The sequence below is a fragment of the Uranotaenia lowii genome, chromosome 3 (assembly GCF_029784155.1).
Source record: "Uranotaenia lowii strain MFRU-FL chromosome 3, ASM2978415v1, whole genome shotgun sequence".
NCBI classification, from domain to species: domain Eukaryota; kingdom Metazoa; phylum Arthropoda; class Insecta; order Diptera; family Culicidae; genus Uranotaenia; species Uranotaenia lowii.
The window spans coordinates 272,208,738-272,229,885 of NC_073693.1; the positions used below are offsets into that span (position 1 = coordinate 272,208,738).

The following is a 21,148-nucleotide window of genomic DNA, read 5'->3' on the forward strand; positions in this document are numbered from 1 at the left end:
TAATTCTGGTATCCAATCCAGTCAGCTTCGTGGTAACGCCATCGAGGCCTGGCAGCAGCTATTGGGGTGGGATGTTCGAGTTTAAGGAGAATTGGAAAATGATCGCTGCCACGATTATCGTCGAGAACTGACCAGCTAAATTTTGGCCCATGGGACCAAGAAACGAGGCTCAGATCAAGAGCTGAAGTGTTACCAGATTGGGGACATAAGCGAGTGTGGGACCCATCGTTTAAAATTGTTATATTATTGATCATCGCAAAGTCTTCGAGGAAACGGCCTCGTCTATCAGTTTCCTTACTCCCCCATTCGGTGGAGTGGGCGTTAAAATCACCGAGGATAATAATGGGTGTTGGAATTTGAGGAATTAGATCTTCAATGCCTTCGGTGAATTCTTGAAATGGGAGAGAGGGTGAGGCATACAAGGATACGACTGATATTTCAATAGGTGCTTTGAGACGTACGCAAACGATATTAAGGGTAGATTGTACGGTAATGGGAGTGTAAGGAAATCCATTTTTAATCCCTATTCCTACACCTCTGCTATGAGAGTCCTTGAAGGTATGTAGCTGATAGCCTTTGATAAGATTGGTGCGAACGGTTGAATGAGGAACTAAGGTTTCTTGGAGGGCGAAAATTATTGGGGAGAATTTGGTAACAAGAAGTTGAATTTCAGGTAATCGTGATTTTAGGCCTAAGATGTTCCACTGTATGGCAAAATTTGTAGATGTTCTTAGTGTTGGACCGTTGAGAGCCATGACGATTTTAGAAGGAAATGAGTTATTGAGATGTTGGAGTATGAGTGGAACAGAGAAGTTAAGGGACAAAATGACTTACCGATTAATGCCAGGGGGTGGGAGACGACTGGATTCCTTACTGTTGGATTGACTGGCGTAGATGGGGGGACCGGGTTGACTGGTAGATTTGAGGCTCTTGGTTTGTCTCGCAGGAGAGATGTTTCCGGGTGATTCGGTGCCCCGACCACGCTTTGGGGTAGAGTTGCGAATCGGAGAATCGTCGGTTGTGTCCATGGAGGCCTCGCTATTGGTGTCGGTGAGGGTAGTGTCGGAATCGTCATTTTGGCTGTTTTCAATGGCGGTGATTTTGGCGAGAAGTTGGGCGTTTTGCTCAAGCAAATCGGCGGTTTTCTTTTCGAGCGCTTTGATTTTGTCGTTGTCTTGGGCGGATGGTAGAGGGTTGAGCAATCTTTGCTGTACTCGGGAGTGGGAGGCGGAATTGAGGCGGGAGCGGTATTCCTTAACGGCATCGGAATGGGGGATTCCCATATCCACTCGGATACGAACGATGTTTTGCTTATGTTGGTAGGCTGGGCAGATTCGGTTGGAAGTGCAGTGGTTTCCTTGGCAATTGACGCAGTAGGACGGATTCGGACATTCCGGATGGAGTGTATTATCACCACAGTTTGGGCAGATGGGATTGTTTGGACATTTGGTTTTTGTATGTCCAAACCTCCCACAAGCAAAGCACTGCATGGGGCGCGGGTAGTAGGGCCTGGTTGGGACCCGAAGGTATCCAAACCAAACGTGGGTTGGCGGAACGGTACCCTTGAAGGTGAGCACCATGGTGTTGGTAGGGAGAGTTTTGCCTTCAACTTTCCTGGTGAATCGATAAACTTTCACCACGTCCTGATCCTCGAGGGCTTGGCAAATTTCAGTGTCCTTTAAATCAGCCACTTCCCGACAAGAAACAACGCACTGACTAGTATTTCTTGTGGGATGAAGCTCAACATTAACTGGAGTTCCATCAATCAGTTCCTTCAATTGAAGGAGCTGATCGCTTTGTTTTTGGCTTCGGACGGCTAGGAGAATCGATTTTCCTCCATCGGTTGGGCTGGCTCCATCGATGCGGCCGGCAATCCGATCAATAGATTTGGCGATTACGAATGGGTTTTGGGGCAGCTTCGTTTGGTTGGTTGGCTTGAGAACAAGGAATTGCACCTGGCCGTGTAAATTGTCCGGATCCATCCAGCTGGGAATGGTCCTGGAGTTTTTGTGGGATGGACCGGGCAGTCCACCCCAGGGCGGAAATGATTCCGCCATTCGGGGAACGGGTTTTCACAATGTCACTGTACTATAGCAGAACACAGAACTCGAAAGAAAAATCCTTCAATTGAGATGTCCGTGATTGAGAAACTCAGCGATGGAGATTGGAAAACAGCAGCAAATCAAAAGCACGTCTAATCGGGTCGGTGGTAAGCGATAAACTGCGGTGGTTGATCCAACGATTGCCTCGGAATCCTAGGTAAAAGCAACATTTTTAGCTAGTGATTGCTAGGTGATCTGAAGGGAAATAAAAACAAGATACTGATTCCAACGAGACGCATAAGGCTAAACAGTTTGAAAGTTTTGCATTGAGTCAAGCGTTTAGATCAAAGCAGTCGTTGTAAGCTTTTCTCGCAAGCGTTTGATACAAAGCTCGTGTGTTGGTCACATTACTTGCATAACTGCCGGGCGCAATCATTTCGACGGCCTTTTGCTATGCAGTTGACAAAGCTGCATACTATCTTTATGGGTCGTTTTAGTCCATTAATAGGTATCAAACGACAATTTAGGGAAGAATGACTTTTCTTGAAGATAAATTCCTTTAAAACAAATTGACGCACAAAGACATTGTAATTCTACGTGAACTTCTCGGTCGTTTCTTATATACAACCTCTGTAACTTTTTTTCTCTATGAGCTATCCCAAGATTTTTTTTATTTTTAAAAGTTGTTTTGTTAAATTCATTAGGTTCAGCTGCCATTGTGAGCTTCCTCGTACTACGGTTATGCAAAGCAGCTAGAATAGTATGATTGTTCTGTCAACATTGGAACAATAAACATTGGAGGACAATAAAGGCATGCTTAAGATAGACACTAGACCAATCTTTATGTGTTTTCTTTCACATAATAAAAGTCAGAGTAGCTTTCACGTCAGTTCTGTTGAGGAGCCGCCCGCAGCATTGTTCGTGGATCAGTGGGTTCATCAAGCTCATTGTTAGTCTTGTTTCGCGCAACCCAACGGGCAATCCCGCACTAACAACACATCCAGCTACAACCCTCACTTCCGCCATTTTCTTCTTTATCAACTTCGGTGGCATCAAAGAAAGAAGCGGGCAACAATACCAAAAGTAGCAACATCAACAACAACAAAAACACCAACAAACAAACAGTAATGGCGTGAAGCAGATGACATCCTTTTAATCCCGCGTTTTTGTCACCATCATCGCTTGACAGGAGCAACAACACGAGCAGCCGGGAGGAGCCATTCGTTATACCTGACATTTTCGTTTATTCGCTCCTCTTCGCTCTTTGATGCATGGCTGCCTCGCAAGAAGCGACTGATGAGGGCCAGGGCCGAGGATCAAACCCAGAGTTGGAGGTTTCGCTGCCTTCAGGGGGATTATTTCCAGGGATTTTGTTTAGCCAAAATTTATCTGCAAATAGCAAAACGACTCAAAGGAAACACTTACATAAATTTTGTAGAATATTCCAACAAAAATGACATCATTTTCAAAAAGAAAAAAAAAATACAAGAACAGTTATTTGCAGTCTTTTGCATTTCAGAGATATAAAACATTCCAAACGTTTAAGACATTTTTCACATTTCAGACTTGTACGCTTTCGAGCCCTTCAAACATTTTTGACAAAAAAAAAAAGGAAAACTTAAGCTGTGTGAAACATTTTTATCATTCAAGACATTTAAGGCCTTTTCAAACCTTTAGGTAGGTTGAAGTTTAAGAGAATTTAAGACACTTCTACGTTTATGACAAGTCCTACGTAAAAGACATTTAAGATATTTACGACATTTGAGAAATTTGAGAAACTTATTTGAAACATTTAAGATGATTAAGTCAATTAAGACATTAAAATCACTTTTGACACTTATAATATTAAAGACATTTGAGGAATTGAAAACAATTATGACATTTTAGACATTTAAGATATTGAAGACAATTAAGACATTTAAGACATTTTAGAATAACAAGACATTTATGACATTTAAGACATTAAGAACATTTAAGATATTTTAGACATTTAAAACATTTAAGACATTTGAGACATTTAAGAAATTTAAGACATTTAAGACATTTAAGACATTTAAGACATTTAAGACATTTAAGACATTTAAGACATTTAAGACATTTAAGACATTTAAGACATTTAAGACATTTAAGACATTTAAGACATTTAAGACATTTAAGACATTTAAGACATTTAAGACATTTAAGACATTTAAGACATTTAAGACATTTAAGACATTTAAGACATTTAAGACATTTAAGACATTTAAGACATTTAAGACATTTAAGACATTTAAGACATTTAAGCCATTTAAGACATTTAAGACATTTAAGACATTTAAGACATTTAAGACATTTAAGACATTTAAGACATTTAAGACATTTAAGACATTTAAGACATTTAAGACATTTAAGACATTTAAGACATTTAAGACATTTAAGACATTTAAGACATTTAAGACATTTAAGACATTTAAGACATTTAAGACATTTAAGACATTTAAGACATTTAAGACATTTAAGACATTTAAGATATTTAAGACATTTAAGACATTTAAGACATTTGAGACATTTTAGACATTCAAGACATTTAAAACATTTTCGTCATTTTTATCATTTTTGTCATTTTAAATTTTTTTAAGTTTTGTAATTTCTGTAATTTTTGTAATTCTTGTAAATTTGGTAATTTTTGTAATTTTTGTTATTTTTGTAATTTTTGTCATTTTTGTAATTTTTGTAATTTTTGTAATTTTTGTAATTTTTGTAATTTTTGTAATTTTTGTCATTTTTTGTCATTTTTGTCATTTTTGTCATTTTTGTCATTTTTGTCATTTTTGTCATTTTTGTCATTTTTGTCATTTTTGTCATTTTTGTCATTTTTGTCATTTTTGTCATTTTTGTCATTTTTGTCATTTTTGTCATTTTTGTCATTTTTGTCATTTTTGTCATTTTTGTCATTTTTGTCATTTTTGTCATTTTTGTCATTTTTGTCATTTTTGTCATTTTTGTCATTTTTGTCATTTTTGTCATTTTTGTCATTTTTGTCATTTTTGTCATTTTTGTCATTTTTGTCATTTTTGTCATTTTTGTCATTTTTGTCATTTTTGTCATTTTTGTCATTTTTGTCATTTTTGTCATTTTTGTCATTTTTGTCATTTTTGTCATTTTTGTCGTTTTTGTCATTTTTGTCATTTTTGTCATTTTTGTCATTTTTGTCATTTTTGTCATTTTTGTCATTTTTGTCATTTTTGTCATTTTTGTCATTTTTGTCATTTTTGTCATTTTTGTCATTTTTGTCATTTTTGTCATTTTTGTCATTTTTGTCATTTTTGTCATTTTTGTCATTTTTGTCATTTTTGTTATTTTTGTCATTTTTGTCATTTTTGTCATTTTTGTCATTTTTGTCATTTTTGTCATTTTTGTCATTTTTGTCATTTTTGTCATTTTTGTCATTTTTGTCATTTTTGTCATTTTTGTCATTTTTGTCATTTTTGTCATTTTTGTCATTTTTGTCATTTTTGTCATTTTTGTCATTTTTGTCATTTTTGTCATTTTTGTCATTTTTGTCATTTTTGTCATTTTTGTCATTTTTGTCATTTTTGTCATTTTTGTCATTTTTGTCATTTTTGTCATTTTTGTCATTTTTGTCATTTTTGTCATTTTTGTCATTTTTGTCATTTTTGTCATTTTTGTTATTTTTGTTATTTTTGTCATTTTCATCATTTTTGTCATTTTTGTCATTTTTGTCATTTTTGTCATTTTTTCATTTTTGTCATTTTTGTCATTTTTGTCATTTTTGTCATTTTTGTCATTTTTGTCATTTTTGTCATTTTTGTCATTTTTGTCATTTTTGTCATTTTTGTCATTTTTGTCATTTTTGTCATTTTTGTAATTTTTGTAATTTTTGTCATTTTTGTCATTTTTGTCGTTTTTGTCATTTTTGTCATTTTTGTCATTTTTGTCATTTTTGTCATTTTTGTCATTTTTGTCATTTTTGTCATTTTTGTCATTTTTGTCATTTTTGTCATTTTTGTCATTTTTGTCATTTTTGTCATTTTTGTCATTTTTGTCATTTTTGTCATTTTTGTCATTTTTGTCATTTTTGTCATTTTTGTCATTTTTGTCATTTTTGTCATTTTTGTCATTTTTGTCATTTTTGTCATTTTTGTCATTTTTGTCATTTTTGTCATTTTTGTCATTTTTGTCATTTTTGTCATTTTTGTCATTTTTGTCATTTTTGTCATTTTTGTCATTTTTGTCATTTTTGTCATTTTTGTCATTTTTGTCATTTTTGTCATTTTTGTCATTTTTGTCATTTTTGTCATTTTTGTCAGTTTTGTCTTTTTTGTCATTTTTGTCATTTTTGTCAAGTTTGTAAATTTTGTCCATTTTGTCATTTTTGTCATTTTTGTCAATTTCGAGGAATAAAATTGACAATTTTGACAATTTCAACAATTTTTGCAATTTTAACAATTTTAACAATTTTGACAATTTTGACAGTTTTGACAATTTTGACTATTTTGACAATTTTGACAATTTTGACAATTTTGACAATTTTGACAATTTTGACAATTTTGACAATTTTGACAATTTTGACAATTTTGACAATTTTGACAATTTTGACAATTTTGACAATTTTGACAATTTTGACAATTTTGACAATTTTGACAATTTTGACAATTTTGACAATTTTGACAATTTTGACAATTTTGACAATTTTGACAATTTTGACAATTTTGACAATTTTGACAATTTTGACAATTTTGACAATTTTGACAATTTTGACAATTTTGACAATTTTGACAATTTTGACAATTTTGACAATTTTGACAATTTTGACAATTTTGACAATTTTGACAATTTTGACAATTTTGACAATTTTGACAATTTTGACAATTTTGACAATTTTGACAATTTTGACAATTTTGACAATTTTGACAATTTTGACAATTTTGACAATTTTGACAATTTTGACAATTTTGACAATTTTGACAATTTTGACAATTTTGACAATTTTGACAATTTTGACAATTTTGACAATTTTGACAATTTTGACAATTTTGACAATTTTGACAATTTTGACAATTTTGACAATTTTGACAATTTTGACAATTTTGACAATTTTGACAATTTTGACAATTTTGACAATTTTGACAATTTTGACAATTTTGACAATTTTGACAATTTTGACAATTTTGACAATTTTGACAATTTTGACAATTTTGACAATTTTGACAATTTTGACAATTTTAACAATTTTGACAATTTGGACAATTTTGACAATTTTGACAATTTTGACAATTTTGACAATTTTGACAATTTTGACAATTTTGACAATTTTGACAATTTTGACAATTTTGACAATTTTGACAATTTTGACAATTTTGACAATTTTGACAATTTTGACAATTTTGACAATTTTGACAATTTTGACAATTTTGACAATTTTGACAATTTTGACAATTTTGACAATTTTGACAACTTTGACAATTTTGACAATTTTGACAATTTTGACAATTTTGACAATTTTGACAATTTTGACAATTTTGACAATTTTGACAATTTTGACAATTTTGACAATTTTGACAATTTTGACAATTTTGACAATTTTGACAATTTTGACAATTTTGACAATTTTGACAATTTTGACAATTTTGACAATTTTGACAATTTTGACAATTTTGACAATTTTGACAATTTAGACAATCTTGACACTTTTGACAATTTTGACAATTTTGACAATTTTGACAATTTTGACAATTTTGACAATTTTGACAATTTTGACAATTTTGACAATTTTGACAATTTTGACAATTTTGACAATTTTAACAATTTTGACAATTTTGACAATTTTGACAATTTTGACAATTTTGACAATTTTGACAATTTTGACAATTTTGACAATTTTGACAATTTTGACAATTTTGACAATTTTGACAATTTTGACAATTTTGACAATTTTGATAATTTGGACAATTTTGACAATTTGGACAATTTTGACAATTTTGACAATTTTGACAATTTTGACAATTTTGACAATTTTGACAGTTTTGACAGTTTTGACAATTTTGACAATTTCGACAATTTTGACAATTTTGACAATTTCGACAATTTTGACAATTTTGATAAAGTTGACAATTTTGACAATTTTGAAAATTTTGAAAATTTTGACAATTTTGAAAATATTCGCATTTTTTGAAGTTTCCTATTCACCTGCCGCACTGGTATGGAAAAAGGGATAAATTAGCGACGAGAGGAAAACTTCGCCCGCAGCTTTTGTTGTTTGGTATTTTTCGATTAAGAGTTGCAAAGAGGCGGTTGATCCAACGTTAAATTTGCCCATGTGAGTGAACAAAGTCGGTTGGAAGATATGAAATATGAAAGCGGGAGAAAAAAGCTCCCGTTTGATGAAGGAGCAACCGATCGATTCAGAACATTTATTTTCTTTTTTTCTTTATAGCGAAGGAGTAAAAACAACGTTTATGAATTAATTTGGTAAAAAAATAAATCGTAACATAAGGCAAATTTGAATATTTTAAAAATATTTAATGTAAAAAAAGTTAAATTTTTAAAGTGGCCAAATAAAAAACCATTAAAATTTTTTAAATGAAACTAAGTATTAAATGAAATGCTAATTTTTTAAAAATTTGAAAACCATGAGTCAGTCTTATAAATCATGTGATCAGGAACCGACAAAAAACATCGTAGACCAGAAATTAAAGTACCTACATGTGATGAGGGATAATGCGAAAGATTAATTTTTCACCGGAATGGACGGCTTCGCACAAACAAAAGGGGTTGGATACAGATTTTGTTTTAATTTATCAAATGTTCGTTCCGGGGAAAAGCTGTCATCACAATTTACTGTTATGATTCGATTATGGTTCGGCAGAATAAACGATTCGATCCAGCTTACGAATAACATTCATCCTCCCTTCAGATAGAAAAATGAATGTTTCGGTTGTCATTTTTGTCAGAATGGGATGCTGAATCGTTGCATTCTCTTCTCAATGATTTATTTGCTTATTCAAAGGAGTAAATAGTAGCGAAGCAACAAAGATTAAACGTTCTAGTTTCTTCCTGTCCATGAATATTTGCGGGATCATCTTTAGCACCTCTCTTGGTGTTTCCATTTTGTTTTTCAAAGCATAACATCCACACTTTTCCCGGGGTTTTATAAGTGCAAACATCTACCTTGGCAGGTAATGAATAATAAATGAGCGCCTTCGTTTCATATCCTGTAGCAAGTCGACCCCAAGTTGAGTCTGCTGTCTTCCGACATAGTAGTTCCGATTATGGCAAAACGGGTTGACGTTTGACTTTTCAGTCCCCCGGAATGGGATGAACGTAAACAACATCGTTGTGAATATTGCCGGGTAGCAGAAAAAAACAGTTGATAAGGATGCTTTCCTTACTAACCATTAGTGGGATGATTTTTCTCGGGGATGTTGGAAAACTTCAAGGTCTACGGACGATAAAAATTTCAAAGTGATACCGTTGATATTTCGCGACAGATACCTATACACAAAAATTTTCTGTCAGGTACAATATTAGGACAATATTAGGACTAGTTAACGACTTAGTATCTCATATACAACAATGGAAATTCATATAATTTTTGGTATACTTAAGGAAAATGTCGCTCCTTCGCAAACAAAAGATTGATATTTTAATTGTGGTAGTTTAGACCATGGCTAACGTGTCTGGCTTCTAAGCTAGAAGTCCAGGAATCGAAACGAAAAACGATCACAAAACGAAACCAGACATTGTAACAAAAAAACGGTAATTGTAAACCCTACGTATTGGAGTGATAAGAAAGATGGTTGGGTGGTTAGCGATCGACCTATGAATGTGCCGGTTAAAAACCAAAGGCCGCTTCTTCAACATCAGCATCATCAACGTGCACAGCCCTCACCTCGTAAGTACCGATGACGACAAAGACGAATTATACGCACAACTGGAGCGTGAATACGACCGCTGCCCAAAACATGATATCAAGATCTTCATCGGGGATTTTAACGCTCAGGTCGACCAGAAGGAGGAATTCAAACCGACAATTGGTTTAGCACACACCAGCTGAGCAACGAGAACGACCTAAGACTTATAGATTGCAATGCCTCCAAATGAGTGGCCTTACGTAGTACCTTTTTCCTGCGCCGCTTCCCACACAAGTACATTCGGAGATCACCTTACCAAACGCAATTACAGATCGACCATGTTTTGATAGACAGCCATCACTTCTCGGACATCATCGACGTCAGATCCTGTCGAAGCGCCAACATCGAGTCAGACTAGTGATGGTGACGATGCCCCCGAAGCTCTCCGTTGTGAAGAACATACGAAACCGACGCCCACCTCGGTGAAATATCGTTTGACTGAAGCATCCTGAGGTCCTGAGAAGACTACTTGAACAGCAATCGCTCGAAGTTGCCGGTAGAGGAAGATCTGGATGAAGCCGCTCTCAAGGACTGTTGTCATTCCATTAAGACAGCCATCAACAGAGTTGCGGAGAATGTCATCGGGCATGTGGAACGAACACGACGGAATGACTGGTTCGACGAGGAGTGTAGGAGGGTGATGGACGAAGAGGACGACGCGCGGACGGCAGTAGTGCAAAGAAGCACCCGTCGAAACGTGGAAAATCACCGACAGCGGGACAGCGTATACAAGACGTTCGACCGTGATAAGCTATGGAAAATCATGGACGAAAACGGTTTCTCCGGGAAGTTGACCTGACTTATCAAGGCAACGATGGATGGAATGCAGTGCTGTATGCGGATTTCAGGTGAATTGTCGAGTTCATTCAAATCACGCAGGGGGCTTCGACAAAGCCCATGATGATCAACGTGGCGCTTCGACAAATCCTATCATCGCTTTGTCAACGACATTGACATTGTCGGCAGATCATCTGCGGCGGTGGAGCAGATCTACCGCAAACTGAATCGCGAAGCAGAAGGATTAGGTTGATGATTAATACGTCTAAGACGAAGTATATGCTGGCCGGGCGTATCCGAGACCGACCGAACCCGCTTGTCCAGTAATAACAAGGTCACGATCGACGGCGACGACCTTGAGATAGTCGAAGACTTTGTCTATCTCGGCTCACTGGTAACCACAGACAATTACACTGGCCGTGATATCCAGCGAATGATCAGCGGATGTCGTACCTACTATGGACTCCACAAGCAACTGCGGTCGAGAAGACTTAGCCCTCGTACGAAGTGTAACCTTTACATGACGCTCATTAGACCGGTTGTTCTCTACGGGCACGAGACGAGGATGAGGGTGGCTTTTCTCTTCAATGCCTCTTCGGATATGGATGAGATACAGGGATGTTTGATGTTACCTGCTGTTATGGCATTCAGAACGCTCGACAAATCAGAAAAGATAATTACCGGATTATTAGAGTGGACAATTTGAAGGGCATTTTATCAGGCAATAGCTTCAGAACTGAAGACGGAGCATTGTGGGGAAAGACCTATACTTCTATTATCAATCGGTTCATAAATGCCACTGCCAAATTTGTGCTGACAGGGCAGGGTCGGCTTTCAGCATTTCAGCAGGGATGCAATCGATCCCAGGTGCTTTGTTGGATTTCATGTTTTTGATTGCCGCTTCTATTGCAGCCAGCGAGGGCGCTTCGGAGTTGACGCCATTTATGCGGCTTACTGTTGGCGCTTCGAGCTGCGGATTCTGTTGGCCATCGCTATTCGTGACTCGGAAGAGTTGTTTGAAGTGCTCAGTCCATCGTTTGAGCTGATCTGTTCGATCTGTCAATAACTGACCTGGTCCGTCTTTCAGCGGCATTCTTGCATTAGTCCTTGCACCACTGGGGCGGCGGGAAATGTCAAAAAGTAATCGGATATCTCCATTGGCGGCGGCTCTTTCTCCCTCTTCGGCTAGGGAGTTTGTCCAGGCTCTCTTGTCTCGTCTACAAGCCTGTTTAACTGCCTTTTCCAGCTCCGCATATCGTGAGTGGGCTGCTGCTTTGGCTGACCCGGTACATGCCTGCTCAATTCCGACTTTCGCCTTTCTCCGATCATCGATCATCCTCTAAGTTTCATCCGACATCCACTGACTTTTTCTTCCACAAACGTTACCGAGAGTGCCATGGTTCGCATTCGCATTCGCATTTTTGATCCTACACCACTGTGCTCCGTCTTTCAGCAGTTGCGAGGCTTCTAGCTTTTCAACGTATGCCCATACCCTTATCACTTCTGGATTCTCCAACCAGCGGACGTCGCATCGACATCCGGCTTTCTCCTCTCACCGTTGGACACACGCAACTCTCAGTCGTATCTCGCCAAGGACGAGGTGATGGTCAGATGCAATGCCTGTGCTTCGTTTGATGTGGACATCAAGAAGGCTTCATCTCTATTTTAGGCTAAGGCAGATGTGGTCAGCTGAAAAAAAAATAGTTGCCACAGCTTCGTTGGTATTCGGTTAGGGCATTTATTTTTGCAACGCACCAAGTTAATAACCAATAGTAATTTTAATCAAATGAAATTTAAAGGATGATACGGTCAAAATTTGGTCAAGAGAAAACGCGTGTAAATCGCCGAAATTGATTATTTAAAAAATCAAATTAAATTTCTTTTTCAAGTTTAATTAGTATAAAATTCAGTAAACATATTCAGTTAGGCTTCCCCTTTTCAAATCCGAATTGCCGGGCCTTACGCTTAACCCCTGCCATCAGATTTTGTACAGCCACCTTGTCCACCTTCTTCGCCGCAGAAAGCCAGTTTGCCTTGAACTGCTGCTTGTTCTTAGCAGTCTTTATGGTCTTCTTTAGGTTCCGCTTGACAATGGCCCAGTATTTCTCAATTGGGCGGAGCTCTGGCGTGTTGGGAGGGTTCTTGTCCTTGGGAGCCACCTGCACGTTGTTGGCGGCGTACCACTCCATGGCCTTTTTACCGTAATGGCAAGATTCCAAATCCGGCCAAAACAGTACGAAACAACCGTGTTTCATCAGGAAAGCCAGCAGACGTTTATTCAAACACTCTTTCACGTAAATTTCTTGGTTGACAGCAAGGACCCGAAATTCGCTCATTTCCTCTAATCGCCAAGCGAGCCTACTCGTCACAGGAATATAAACTTTATATTTCTTTCCTGCTGCAATCAAGTTTGCCACTTTTCAGCCAAAGAGGAAGGCGTATGTTGCATCTATCTTCCTGTATAAGGCAGTCAAGCGAATGCAACAATATTTTATCAGCAACGAAGAAACTCAATGGTGATCTGCAACATTCAAAATTCTAGTTGTCGCTGATCATTGCTGAGCGCATCGTTGGTGAACTATTCACGAGCAGACTATCCGAGCTGTTTTTGTTTTCCTGATTGTCGCAGCAATCTTTGGTAGGAATTGCTTGTAGCTTTTAGCAGGGGAAGTATAAATTTGTTACCCCCCCCCCCAAACATTCCCACCTTACCCGTCGTATAAGATTAGTATATAAGCGATACATTTTGAGCAGTTCACTTCCGAATGTTTCACTGCTGAATAATACATAGAGACGATCGCGAGCGAATGCAACAAACGAAAAATTTCCCCTTCTAAGATCGCTTAGCAACTATGCATCAGACGGAAAATTCTGTTGTGAGTCGTCCATCAATTTGTGTTTTGGGCAGAGCCTTCCCCTCATCCGTAAACAAGAAAACGGAAGGCCCGCTTTGATAATTTGAAAATGAAATGTCTCACAGCATTTCCTCGGTTCGTACAGCAAAGGCAGGGGCCAACCAACGCTGCCTGAGGGTGCTATGAGAAAAGTATATAGATAGAAGCTATCGCGAGCGAATTTCGGAACCTTGGTTGACAGTCCCGGAAGCTATGAAAATGCTGCTTTTCAAGCCACAGTTTCATGTGCTTGTAAATATCTGCTACCTTTCCCCTTCCTTTTGCCGTATAAAACTCCTGTCCTGGAAGCTGCTTGTAGTCGGCTTTGACGTAGGTTTCGTCGTCCATTATCACGCAGTCAAACATCGTCAGCATCGTCGTGTACAGCCTCCGGGATCGTGCTTTGGCCGTCGTATTTTGTTTATCATCGCGATTTGGAGTCACTACTTTCTTGTAAGTCGATAGTCCGGCTCGTTTTTTAGCTCGATGCACGGTTGTAGACGATACATCCAGCTTATTTGCGGCATCTCGAAGAGAGAGGTTAGGGTTTCGCTTGAAACTACCGGCAACTCTCTTTGTCGTCTCAGCGGCTTCCGGTTTTCAATTTCCCCCCGATCCAGACTTCCTGACTGTCGACAAACGTTCCCCAAACACTTTAATTACATTTGTAACGGTTGATTTGGCAACTTTTAGCGACTTTGCCAGCTTTGCGTGCGAGTAGCTCGTATTTTGATACGCTGCTCTTCTTCCTTGGACTTCATTTTGACAACTGAAGAGTGAATTCCAAAATCAAAATAGGAGCAACATTCTACACACACACACCTTCAAAATGAGGGGTGTGCAGGTCTTTTAAATGCAAAATGGAAAGAAATACGTCAAGTTGATATTTAATTATTTATTTATTGTCTTCTAGAACAAATGTTTCGCACAGACTTATTATAATAATAGTTGCCTTAATCTATTTTTGTACTCCTGTTTTGAGATTCCAAAATCGAAGATGCTAGCACATTGATTGAAGTAGCGGTTGCAAGTGTCTAAAGGGTTGTAGAAACCATAAGTAGTCCGATGACCGGGAATCCAGAAAAACTGCTGATGTAGGGGTGACCGTGTAGGGACGGACAAACTAACATTTTGTAAGAGTTCGTCATTGTCGATGTTTCCGCTCAATATGCCGTATGTGAACAAACACTGTAAAAATTTTCTTCTCCTGGCAAGCGTAACCAAATGTATAAGGTTGCAGCGATGTTCGTATGGAGAAGCGATTTCAGGATTCCATCTAAGTTTCCGAAGAGCGAAGCGGATAAAGGCTCGTTGAACACCTTCAATGGATTGACTTAGCGTCGATTGGTACGGGGCCCAAACAGGAGCTGCGTACTCAAGAATGATTCTGACGATCGAGCAATAAAGCGTTTTGTGGGTGTCATCGTTGAAATGAATTGTATTTCGAAGAAGGAAACCAAGCATTGCATAAGCCTTTGCAGTTATGGTAGTAATGTGCGTGTGGAATCTCAACCGACTATCAAATGTAACTCCTAGCTCCTTGATTGGTTCAATCCTTTCGAGGGAATGGTTGCTCATAGAGTAATCATGACGAAGTAAGTTGCGTGATCTTGAGAAACTCACTATTTTACTGATATTGACCAAATTTTGACCGTATCACCCTTTATTTCAATCGTTCATCAAAATGATGTCATACTTTTTTAAGATTTTAACGAAAAAGTATAAGCCCTATAGTTGTCGTACCCATTTGGAAATCGAACACAAGCTTTTACGTTCAATTTCACCGAAATCTCTCCATTTCCGGTGCAATACATTGAGATCATATAATATTCATTCCTTCTTTGCTTTGGTTCGATCTTCAATTCAATTATGAATTTCTATGAGTGCTTTCTCGAAGATGGGGTGGGGGTGAGCTGATGCTTTCCGTTGAAAACTGTGTAGAATGAATTTTGAATGGCTTTTTCATTTCCATGCTCCACAACATGAAAGCCAATATCCTCGTTCGAAACATATGTCCCTATTTGGGCGGGAGAACAGTTGATTTATTCGTCCTGAGTTTAGAGTGCTTTCGTCGTCGCTATTGGCCCTCCTGGCTAAAGAAGACGAAGACTTACCTAAAGCAAATGGTTACCGAACCATAAAACGTAGAATCCATCTATTTTTACTTTGCTGCTGCTCTCCGGATGGCTGGCTGGCTGGCTGGATGAATGCTGGCCGGATGAGGGAATGCAATGCCCAGTAGCCAGTTCGCCAAAAACCACACGTACCGGAAGAGCCATTAAGATGAAGAACCGCCGCTTGCTGCCGTCCGAATTCCAAGGCCGCCGGTCGGAGGAAGTTTGGAGGCACATTCTTTTAGTTTTTTTTTTTTTTGCTTACTTACATCCTGCCTGCGGAGATCTAGCCAAGCAACTGAATTGGACCGGAAGCACCGGAAACGTGCCTCCTTAAGTTTATTTACAGCTTGATCCGTAAAGGAGACAACCTTTACGATGGTAAAATTTATTTTTTGGCTTCGTTCTACTCACTCACCGGCAATTTGGGCGTTCGAATTTTGTTTCAGTTGCCGTTTGGTAGCATCCCCTATGTATGTGTGTACCTATGTATGAGAGGCCAGGTAAGGTGACATCATTGAAGCAGACAACCAGAACCCAACAAGATTTAGATCTGAGGTTTTGATGTATGGGAAGGTTTAAGGGATATTTCATTTGGTTGTAGAAATAGAAATATTACAAAGAGCTCAAAATTTCAATCACAACCATTTTTCAGACCAGGGGAAAGTCGGGTAAACGGACACTTTCCATATTTCAAAAACTGCATTGTTTGGCACAATTCTAATGATGAGAATATGTTCGCCTAAGTGCATCAACATTTTCGAGACCCTTTGTTTATTCACATCAAGCAACGTCTCATAAAAGTAAACAAAGCAAACAAAAACTTTGAGGGTCCATTATTTGATGTAATTTTTTTCCTCAGGAGGCATAACTCGCAGTATTTTTGAAAATTTCAACCATTTTCAAAGTTTGAGTTCTTATTAGGCTTCTTTTTAACCATCTGGAGAAAAATCAACGAATTGTGGTCATAGGGCTTGAGCAACAAACGTTTTAAAAAAAAATGTGCTCGAAGAGCGGCCTGATTATCAGAGAATATATAGATACTTGTGTACCTGTATCCTTTTTTCAAACAGGCTAAAGTGCATTCTAAAATTGCAAGAACTTCTGCTTGGAACACTGTTGGCCGGTTTCCCATAGAAATTGAGATCCTGAGTCTAGGTCCGAAGACCCTTGCCCCAGTTCTATTATCCATTTTTGACCCATCAGTAAAGAATTTCATTGATCCGGAAGGAACCGCAGGCCCACCTGACTCCCACACGTCCCTATTATTGATAGTTACATTGTATGGTATGTCTAGGTTGAAAACGGGTTCCATCCAGTCATCGTTCTTCACAATAAGTGAGTTTATTTTAAATATCTTTAGGATTTTAAGGTGTCCTGTAAGATCCCCCTCATAGAGAGTTTTGTTTTTGGAGAGTCCCAAGGCACTACATTCTGCCTCTAACTCAATAAATTGATGTAGTGGCAGGATATTTAGTAGTGCATTCAGAGCCTCGTTTGATGTGCTCCGCATAGCGCCAGTTATAGCTAGGGTTGCTATTCTTTGAAGCTTCGCTAGTTTCTTCCGAGCCGTAGTATGCACAGTTTTGGTCCACCATACTAAAGAAGCATACGAGATTTTGGGTCTTATTATAGCTGTAAATATCCAATGGATAATTTTCGGCCGTAGTCCCCATTTTTTCCCTACTCCTTCGAGGCAAACCCATAGAGCTGTTGTAGCCTTGGCTATTACATGCTCTTTCTGTGGATTCCATGATAGCTTTGAATCTAGTATGATGCCTAAATATTTCACCCGTGATTCGAAGTTTAGCACTTTCCCGTCTAATGTTAGTGGTTTTAGTGCAGTTTTTCGTCTCGTAGTGAATGCTATCACAGTAGTTTTGAAAGGATTAATGTTCAGTCCCTCTTCCCTGCACCAGAATAGTGCGTAGTTAAGTGCAGATTGCATTCTGTTTGACAATACATTTTCATGTTTTCCCCAAACTATTATTACTACGTCGTCTGCAAAGCCAATAACTTCGAAACCCATAGATACAAGTTTGTTTAGGAGGTCGTCCACGATCAATGACCACAACAACGGTGATAGAACCTCACCTCGGGGACATCCCTTTGTTGGAGTGGCTTTGATTGTAAGTCATCCCAAGCTTGCATAGATGGTTCTATTTATGAGCATGGTACTAGTCCAGTCAACAATTGCCGAGTGGCATCCTTGTCTTTTCATAGCTGTTTCGATTGAACTTTGAGATGCAATGTCGAATGCCCTTCAATGTCTAGAAAAGAAGCGAGTGCTATTTCTTTTGCCTCCAGGGTCTTTTCTAGTTTTTGTGTTAAAGTATGTAAGGCCGTAACCGTTGACATACCTTTTTTGTAAGCGAACTGGAAATTATTTAGCTTACTTGAGCTAAGATACTACGGTTTAATGTGCCCGTTAAGTATCTTCTCCATTATTTTCAAGATAATGGATGTCAGACTTATAGGTCTGATGCCTTTGGTTGAGTTTTATCTTTTTTCCCTGGTTTTGGGATGAAGATAACACGCACCTTTTTCCACTGAGTGGGAATATGACAGAGGGTCATACTGGCGACGAACATCTCTACCAAGACAGGTGTTACCATTTGTTTTGCTTGCTATATTTGGATTGGTATAATTCCATCTTCACCAGCAGCTTTAAATTGCTCGAATGTACTTATCGCCCAGTCAACCATTGACGGTATAAAGATTGCGCGCGATTTGCAGAGAGCTTCCTCGCGTCTGACATTTCGTCTGGGTCTTCCAGCCGGAGTGTCTATAATATCTATCCCTTCGATGGATCCTGGGAAATGCGTAATTAGTAGTAATTGAAGTGTTTCTTCTGGGTCTGTTGTGAACTTCCCATTGTTTTTCTTCAATTGACCCAGTCCATTTGAGTGTTCTTTAGATAGAACTTTCTGGAGCCTGGCAGCTTCTGGTGTAGATTGAACGGATTCACACATGTGCCTCCAACTACTTCTCTTAGCTTTACGAATATTTTTATTGTACTCAGTTAGGAACTTACGATAGTCGTCCCAGTTTGAGTCAGCTTTTGCTTTGTTGAAAAGTCTCCTTGTTTTTTTCCTTACCTTTCCTAGTTGTCTGTTCCACCAAGGAACTCTTCTGTTTGAAACACGTTCCATCAGTGGACAGCTTGCTTCGAAAGCGTATATGATCTAATTGGTAAAACTGTTTGAAGCTCCCTCTAATTGCTTTGTTGTTCGTATTTTCACATCCAACAAAGGTTTACAAACTTTAAGTGTGTGTTTGTAGAGATCGCACCCATAGTTGCCATCCAGGTTGGTACTTGTGTTTGTTTATTTTCTGATAGCGACGGCCGGCTGCGTTGCTACTGGATTGCTACATAAACGCATCCTGTAACAACCTACTGCTCGAATGTTTGTTCTCCACCTCGGGATTCAAGTGAAAAAACAACCTTGTTTTTCTCTCTGCGAGTAGTTCAACGAGTTCGGGCTTTGCTCTGGAGCAGTTCTAAACACTTACAAGACTTTGGCAATTAACATCGGAACCCAACAGAGTACGCGATCCCCTGGATAACTCACCCTTTGCGAATCAGCAAAAATTCTTGGCGTCATCTTCTTCAATTCAGCTAAGCGTACAATTGAGGAAAACTGATGCGACGTCATCAGGAAGACATCACAGCTTATGTGGAAATTCAAACCACGTATCCTGTCCTTACTTCAAAAAGTTACCGTAATCAACACCTCTGTTACGTCGAAATTGTGGTTCATGGCATCAATCCTTGGCATCCCCAACTCATCAGCAGCTCGGATAACGTCTCAGATCGGAAACTTTATCTGGGAACGACATCCAACCAGAGTTTCGATGGAGCAGCGTGGTCTTGCAGTCGAGAAAGGTGGTCTAAATCTTCATCTATCGATGCAAAAATGCAAAGCACTTTTGCTTAATCGTTTTGTACGCTGTCGAGAACACATGCCTTTTGCTTCAACATTTGATGGATTAATCCTTAATCCACCTTATCCAAGAGACATTCCAGCGTTATATCCATGCCTCAAAATGCCTGCCCTATATCACTGATCAAGTTCGAGAAAACCCATCCACAGCATCACTTTTAGAGGTCTTCAGAGGAAAGATGAAAACACCAAAAATCGTCGAAGAAAACCCATCGGTGGAATGGAAACAGGTTTGGAGGAACATTCGGAACCGAACTCTCTCTACAATGGAAAAATTCTGGTGAATCAAAGGATACCACATGCAGCGTTGATGTTTCGGCAGAATAGAGCAGATAGTGAATTTTGTGTGCACTGTCCGACAGTTGTTGAAGATTTGGAACATGAATTATCCAGTTGCAGTAAAATAGTACATTTGTGGTATTTTTTAAATCTAAATAAGAGTCAGCTTTGAATAAGATAGTAAGTTACCAGTTAAAAATACCAGAGCAGTGAGAGGAAATAAAGCGCTAAAATTGTTTATAGTTTATGTAAATTTTATCTAAGAAGCTAGCAGTGATTTAACGGTAGGGGCTCTAGATTTTACGTTACATTGCGAGACCTTGTAGAATGAATGCATTGTAGAGAATAAAACCCGAAATATATATGTTAAAAAAAAGTAGTAGTGTAACCAGATTACTATAATTCAGATGGTTCCTTTGATAAAATTGTCCAATAAGAGAAGCAGTAAATATTGTAGCTGGCAACGGTTTGCATGAATTGAGAGTAAAATTTGCGCTCTCTTGCTTACTTTCAGGATGTACGAATAAATTGTTGAATATCGTACAATTTGTATAATTCTTATCGTTTAACACGTTCGTGGCCACGCTCACATAGATAGTTTTACTCACCGGGCCAAATGCAATTTTAGGAGCAAGAAAGAAAAGGGAGATTCCAAGATTTTCGACGTGTGGCTAAACTGAGCGGCTAGTCTGAGTAAGAGAGCGTCACACTCTTTTTGATGTGTTGGGGCCTCCCAGGAAGTACACCCGTCACCCGAATATGGGTCCCATGGCGACGAACGTGTTTAGCCTGAAGTTAAAAATATGAAGGCGAGGGTGGGGTAACGTGGGCCACTCTAAATGTCTCAGCTGTGTGCTAATTCATTAATTCGAATATCCGCGTAAAAAAACCCCGTAATTCGAAAATCCCCGTAAAAAATCAACTTTAATTGAAAAATCCACGCAAAAAAACCGTTATTAAAACGTAAGAACCATGATAATTTAAAATTTTGCGTACAATGATCGTTTAATTTTAAGATAAAAAACAAAATCAACTAGATAAATAGAATAGTAGAAAATAGTGAGTGAGGTATATTTGACAGTGTGGAATTCAGATCGATAAAACAATACTCATTATGCGGATTGAAGTAAATTCAGCTTTTGGATCTTTTTTATCAGTCTCTCTTTTACTGTGTTCTCAGTGAGT

At 38.2% G+C, this 21,148-nt stretch overlaps 1 protein-coding gene across 1 annotated transcript; it reads right to left on the bottom strand.

Annotated features, from left to right (window-relative positions):
• Positions 1-830: 830 nt before the first annotated feature.
• On the bottom strand, positions 831-2,057 carry LOC129753418 (uncharacterized). Its single transcript, XM_055749239.1, has one exon. It carries the CDS (start codon positions 2,055-2,057, stop codon positions 831-833), a length of 1,227 nt encoding a protein of 408 aa, XP_055605214.1.
• Positions 2,058-21,148: the final 19,091 nt, after the last annotated feature.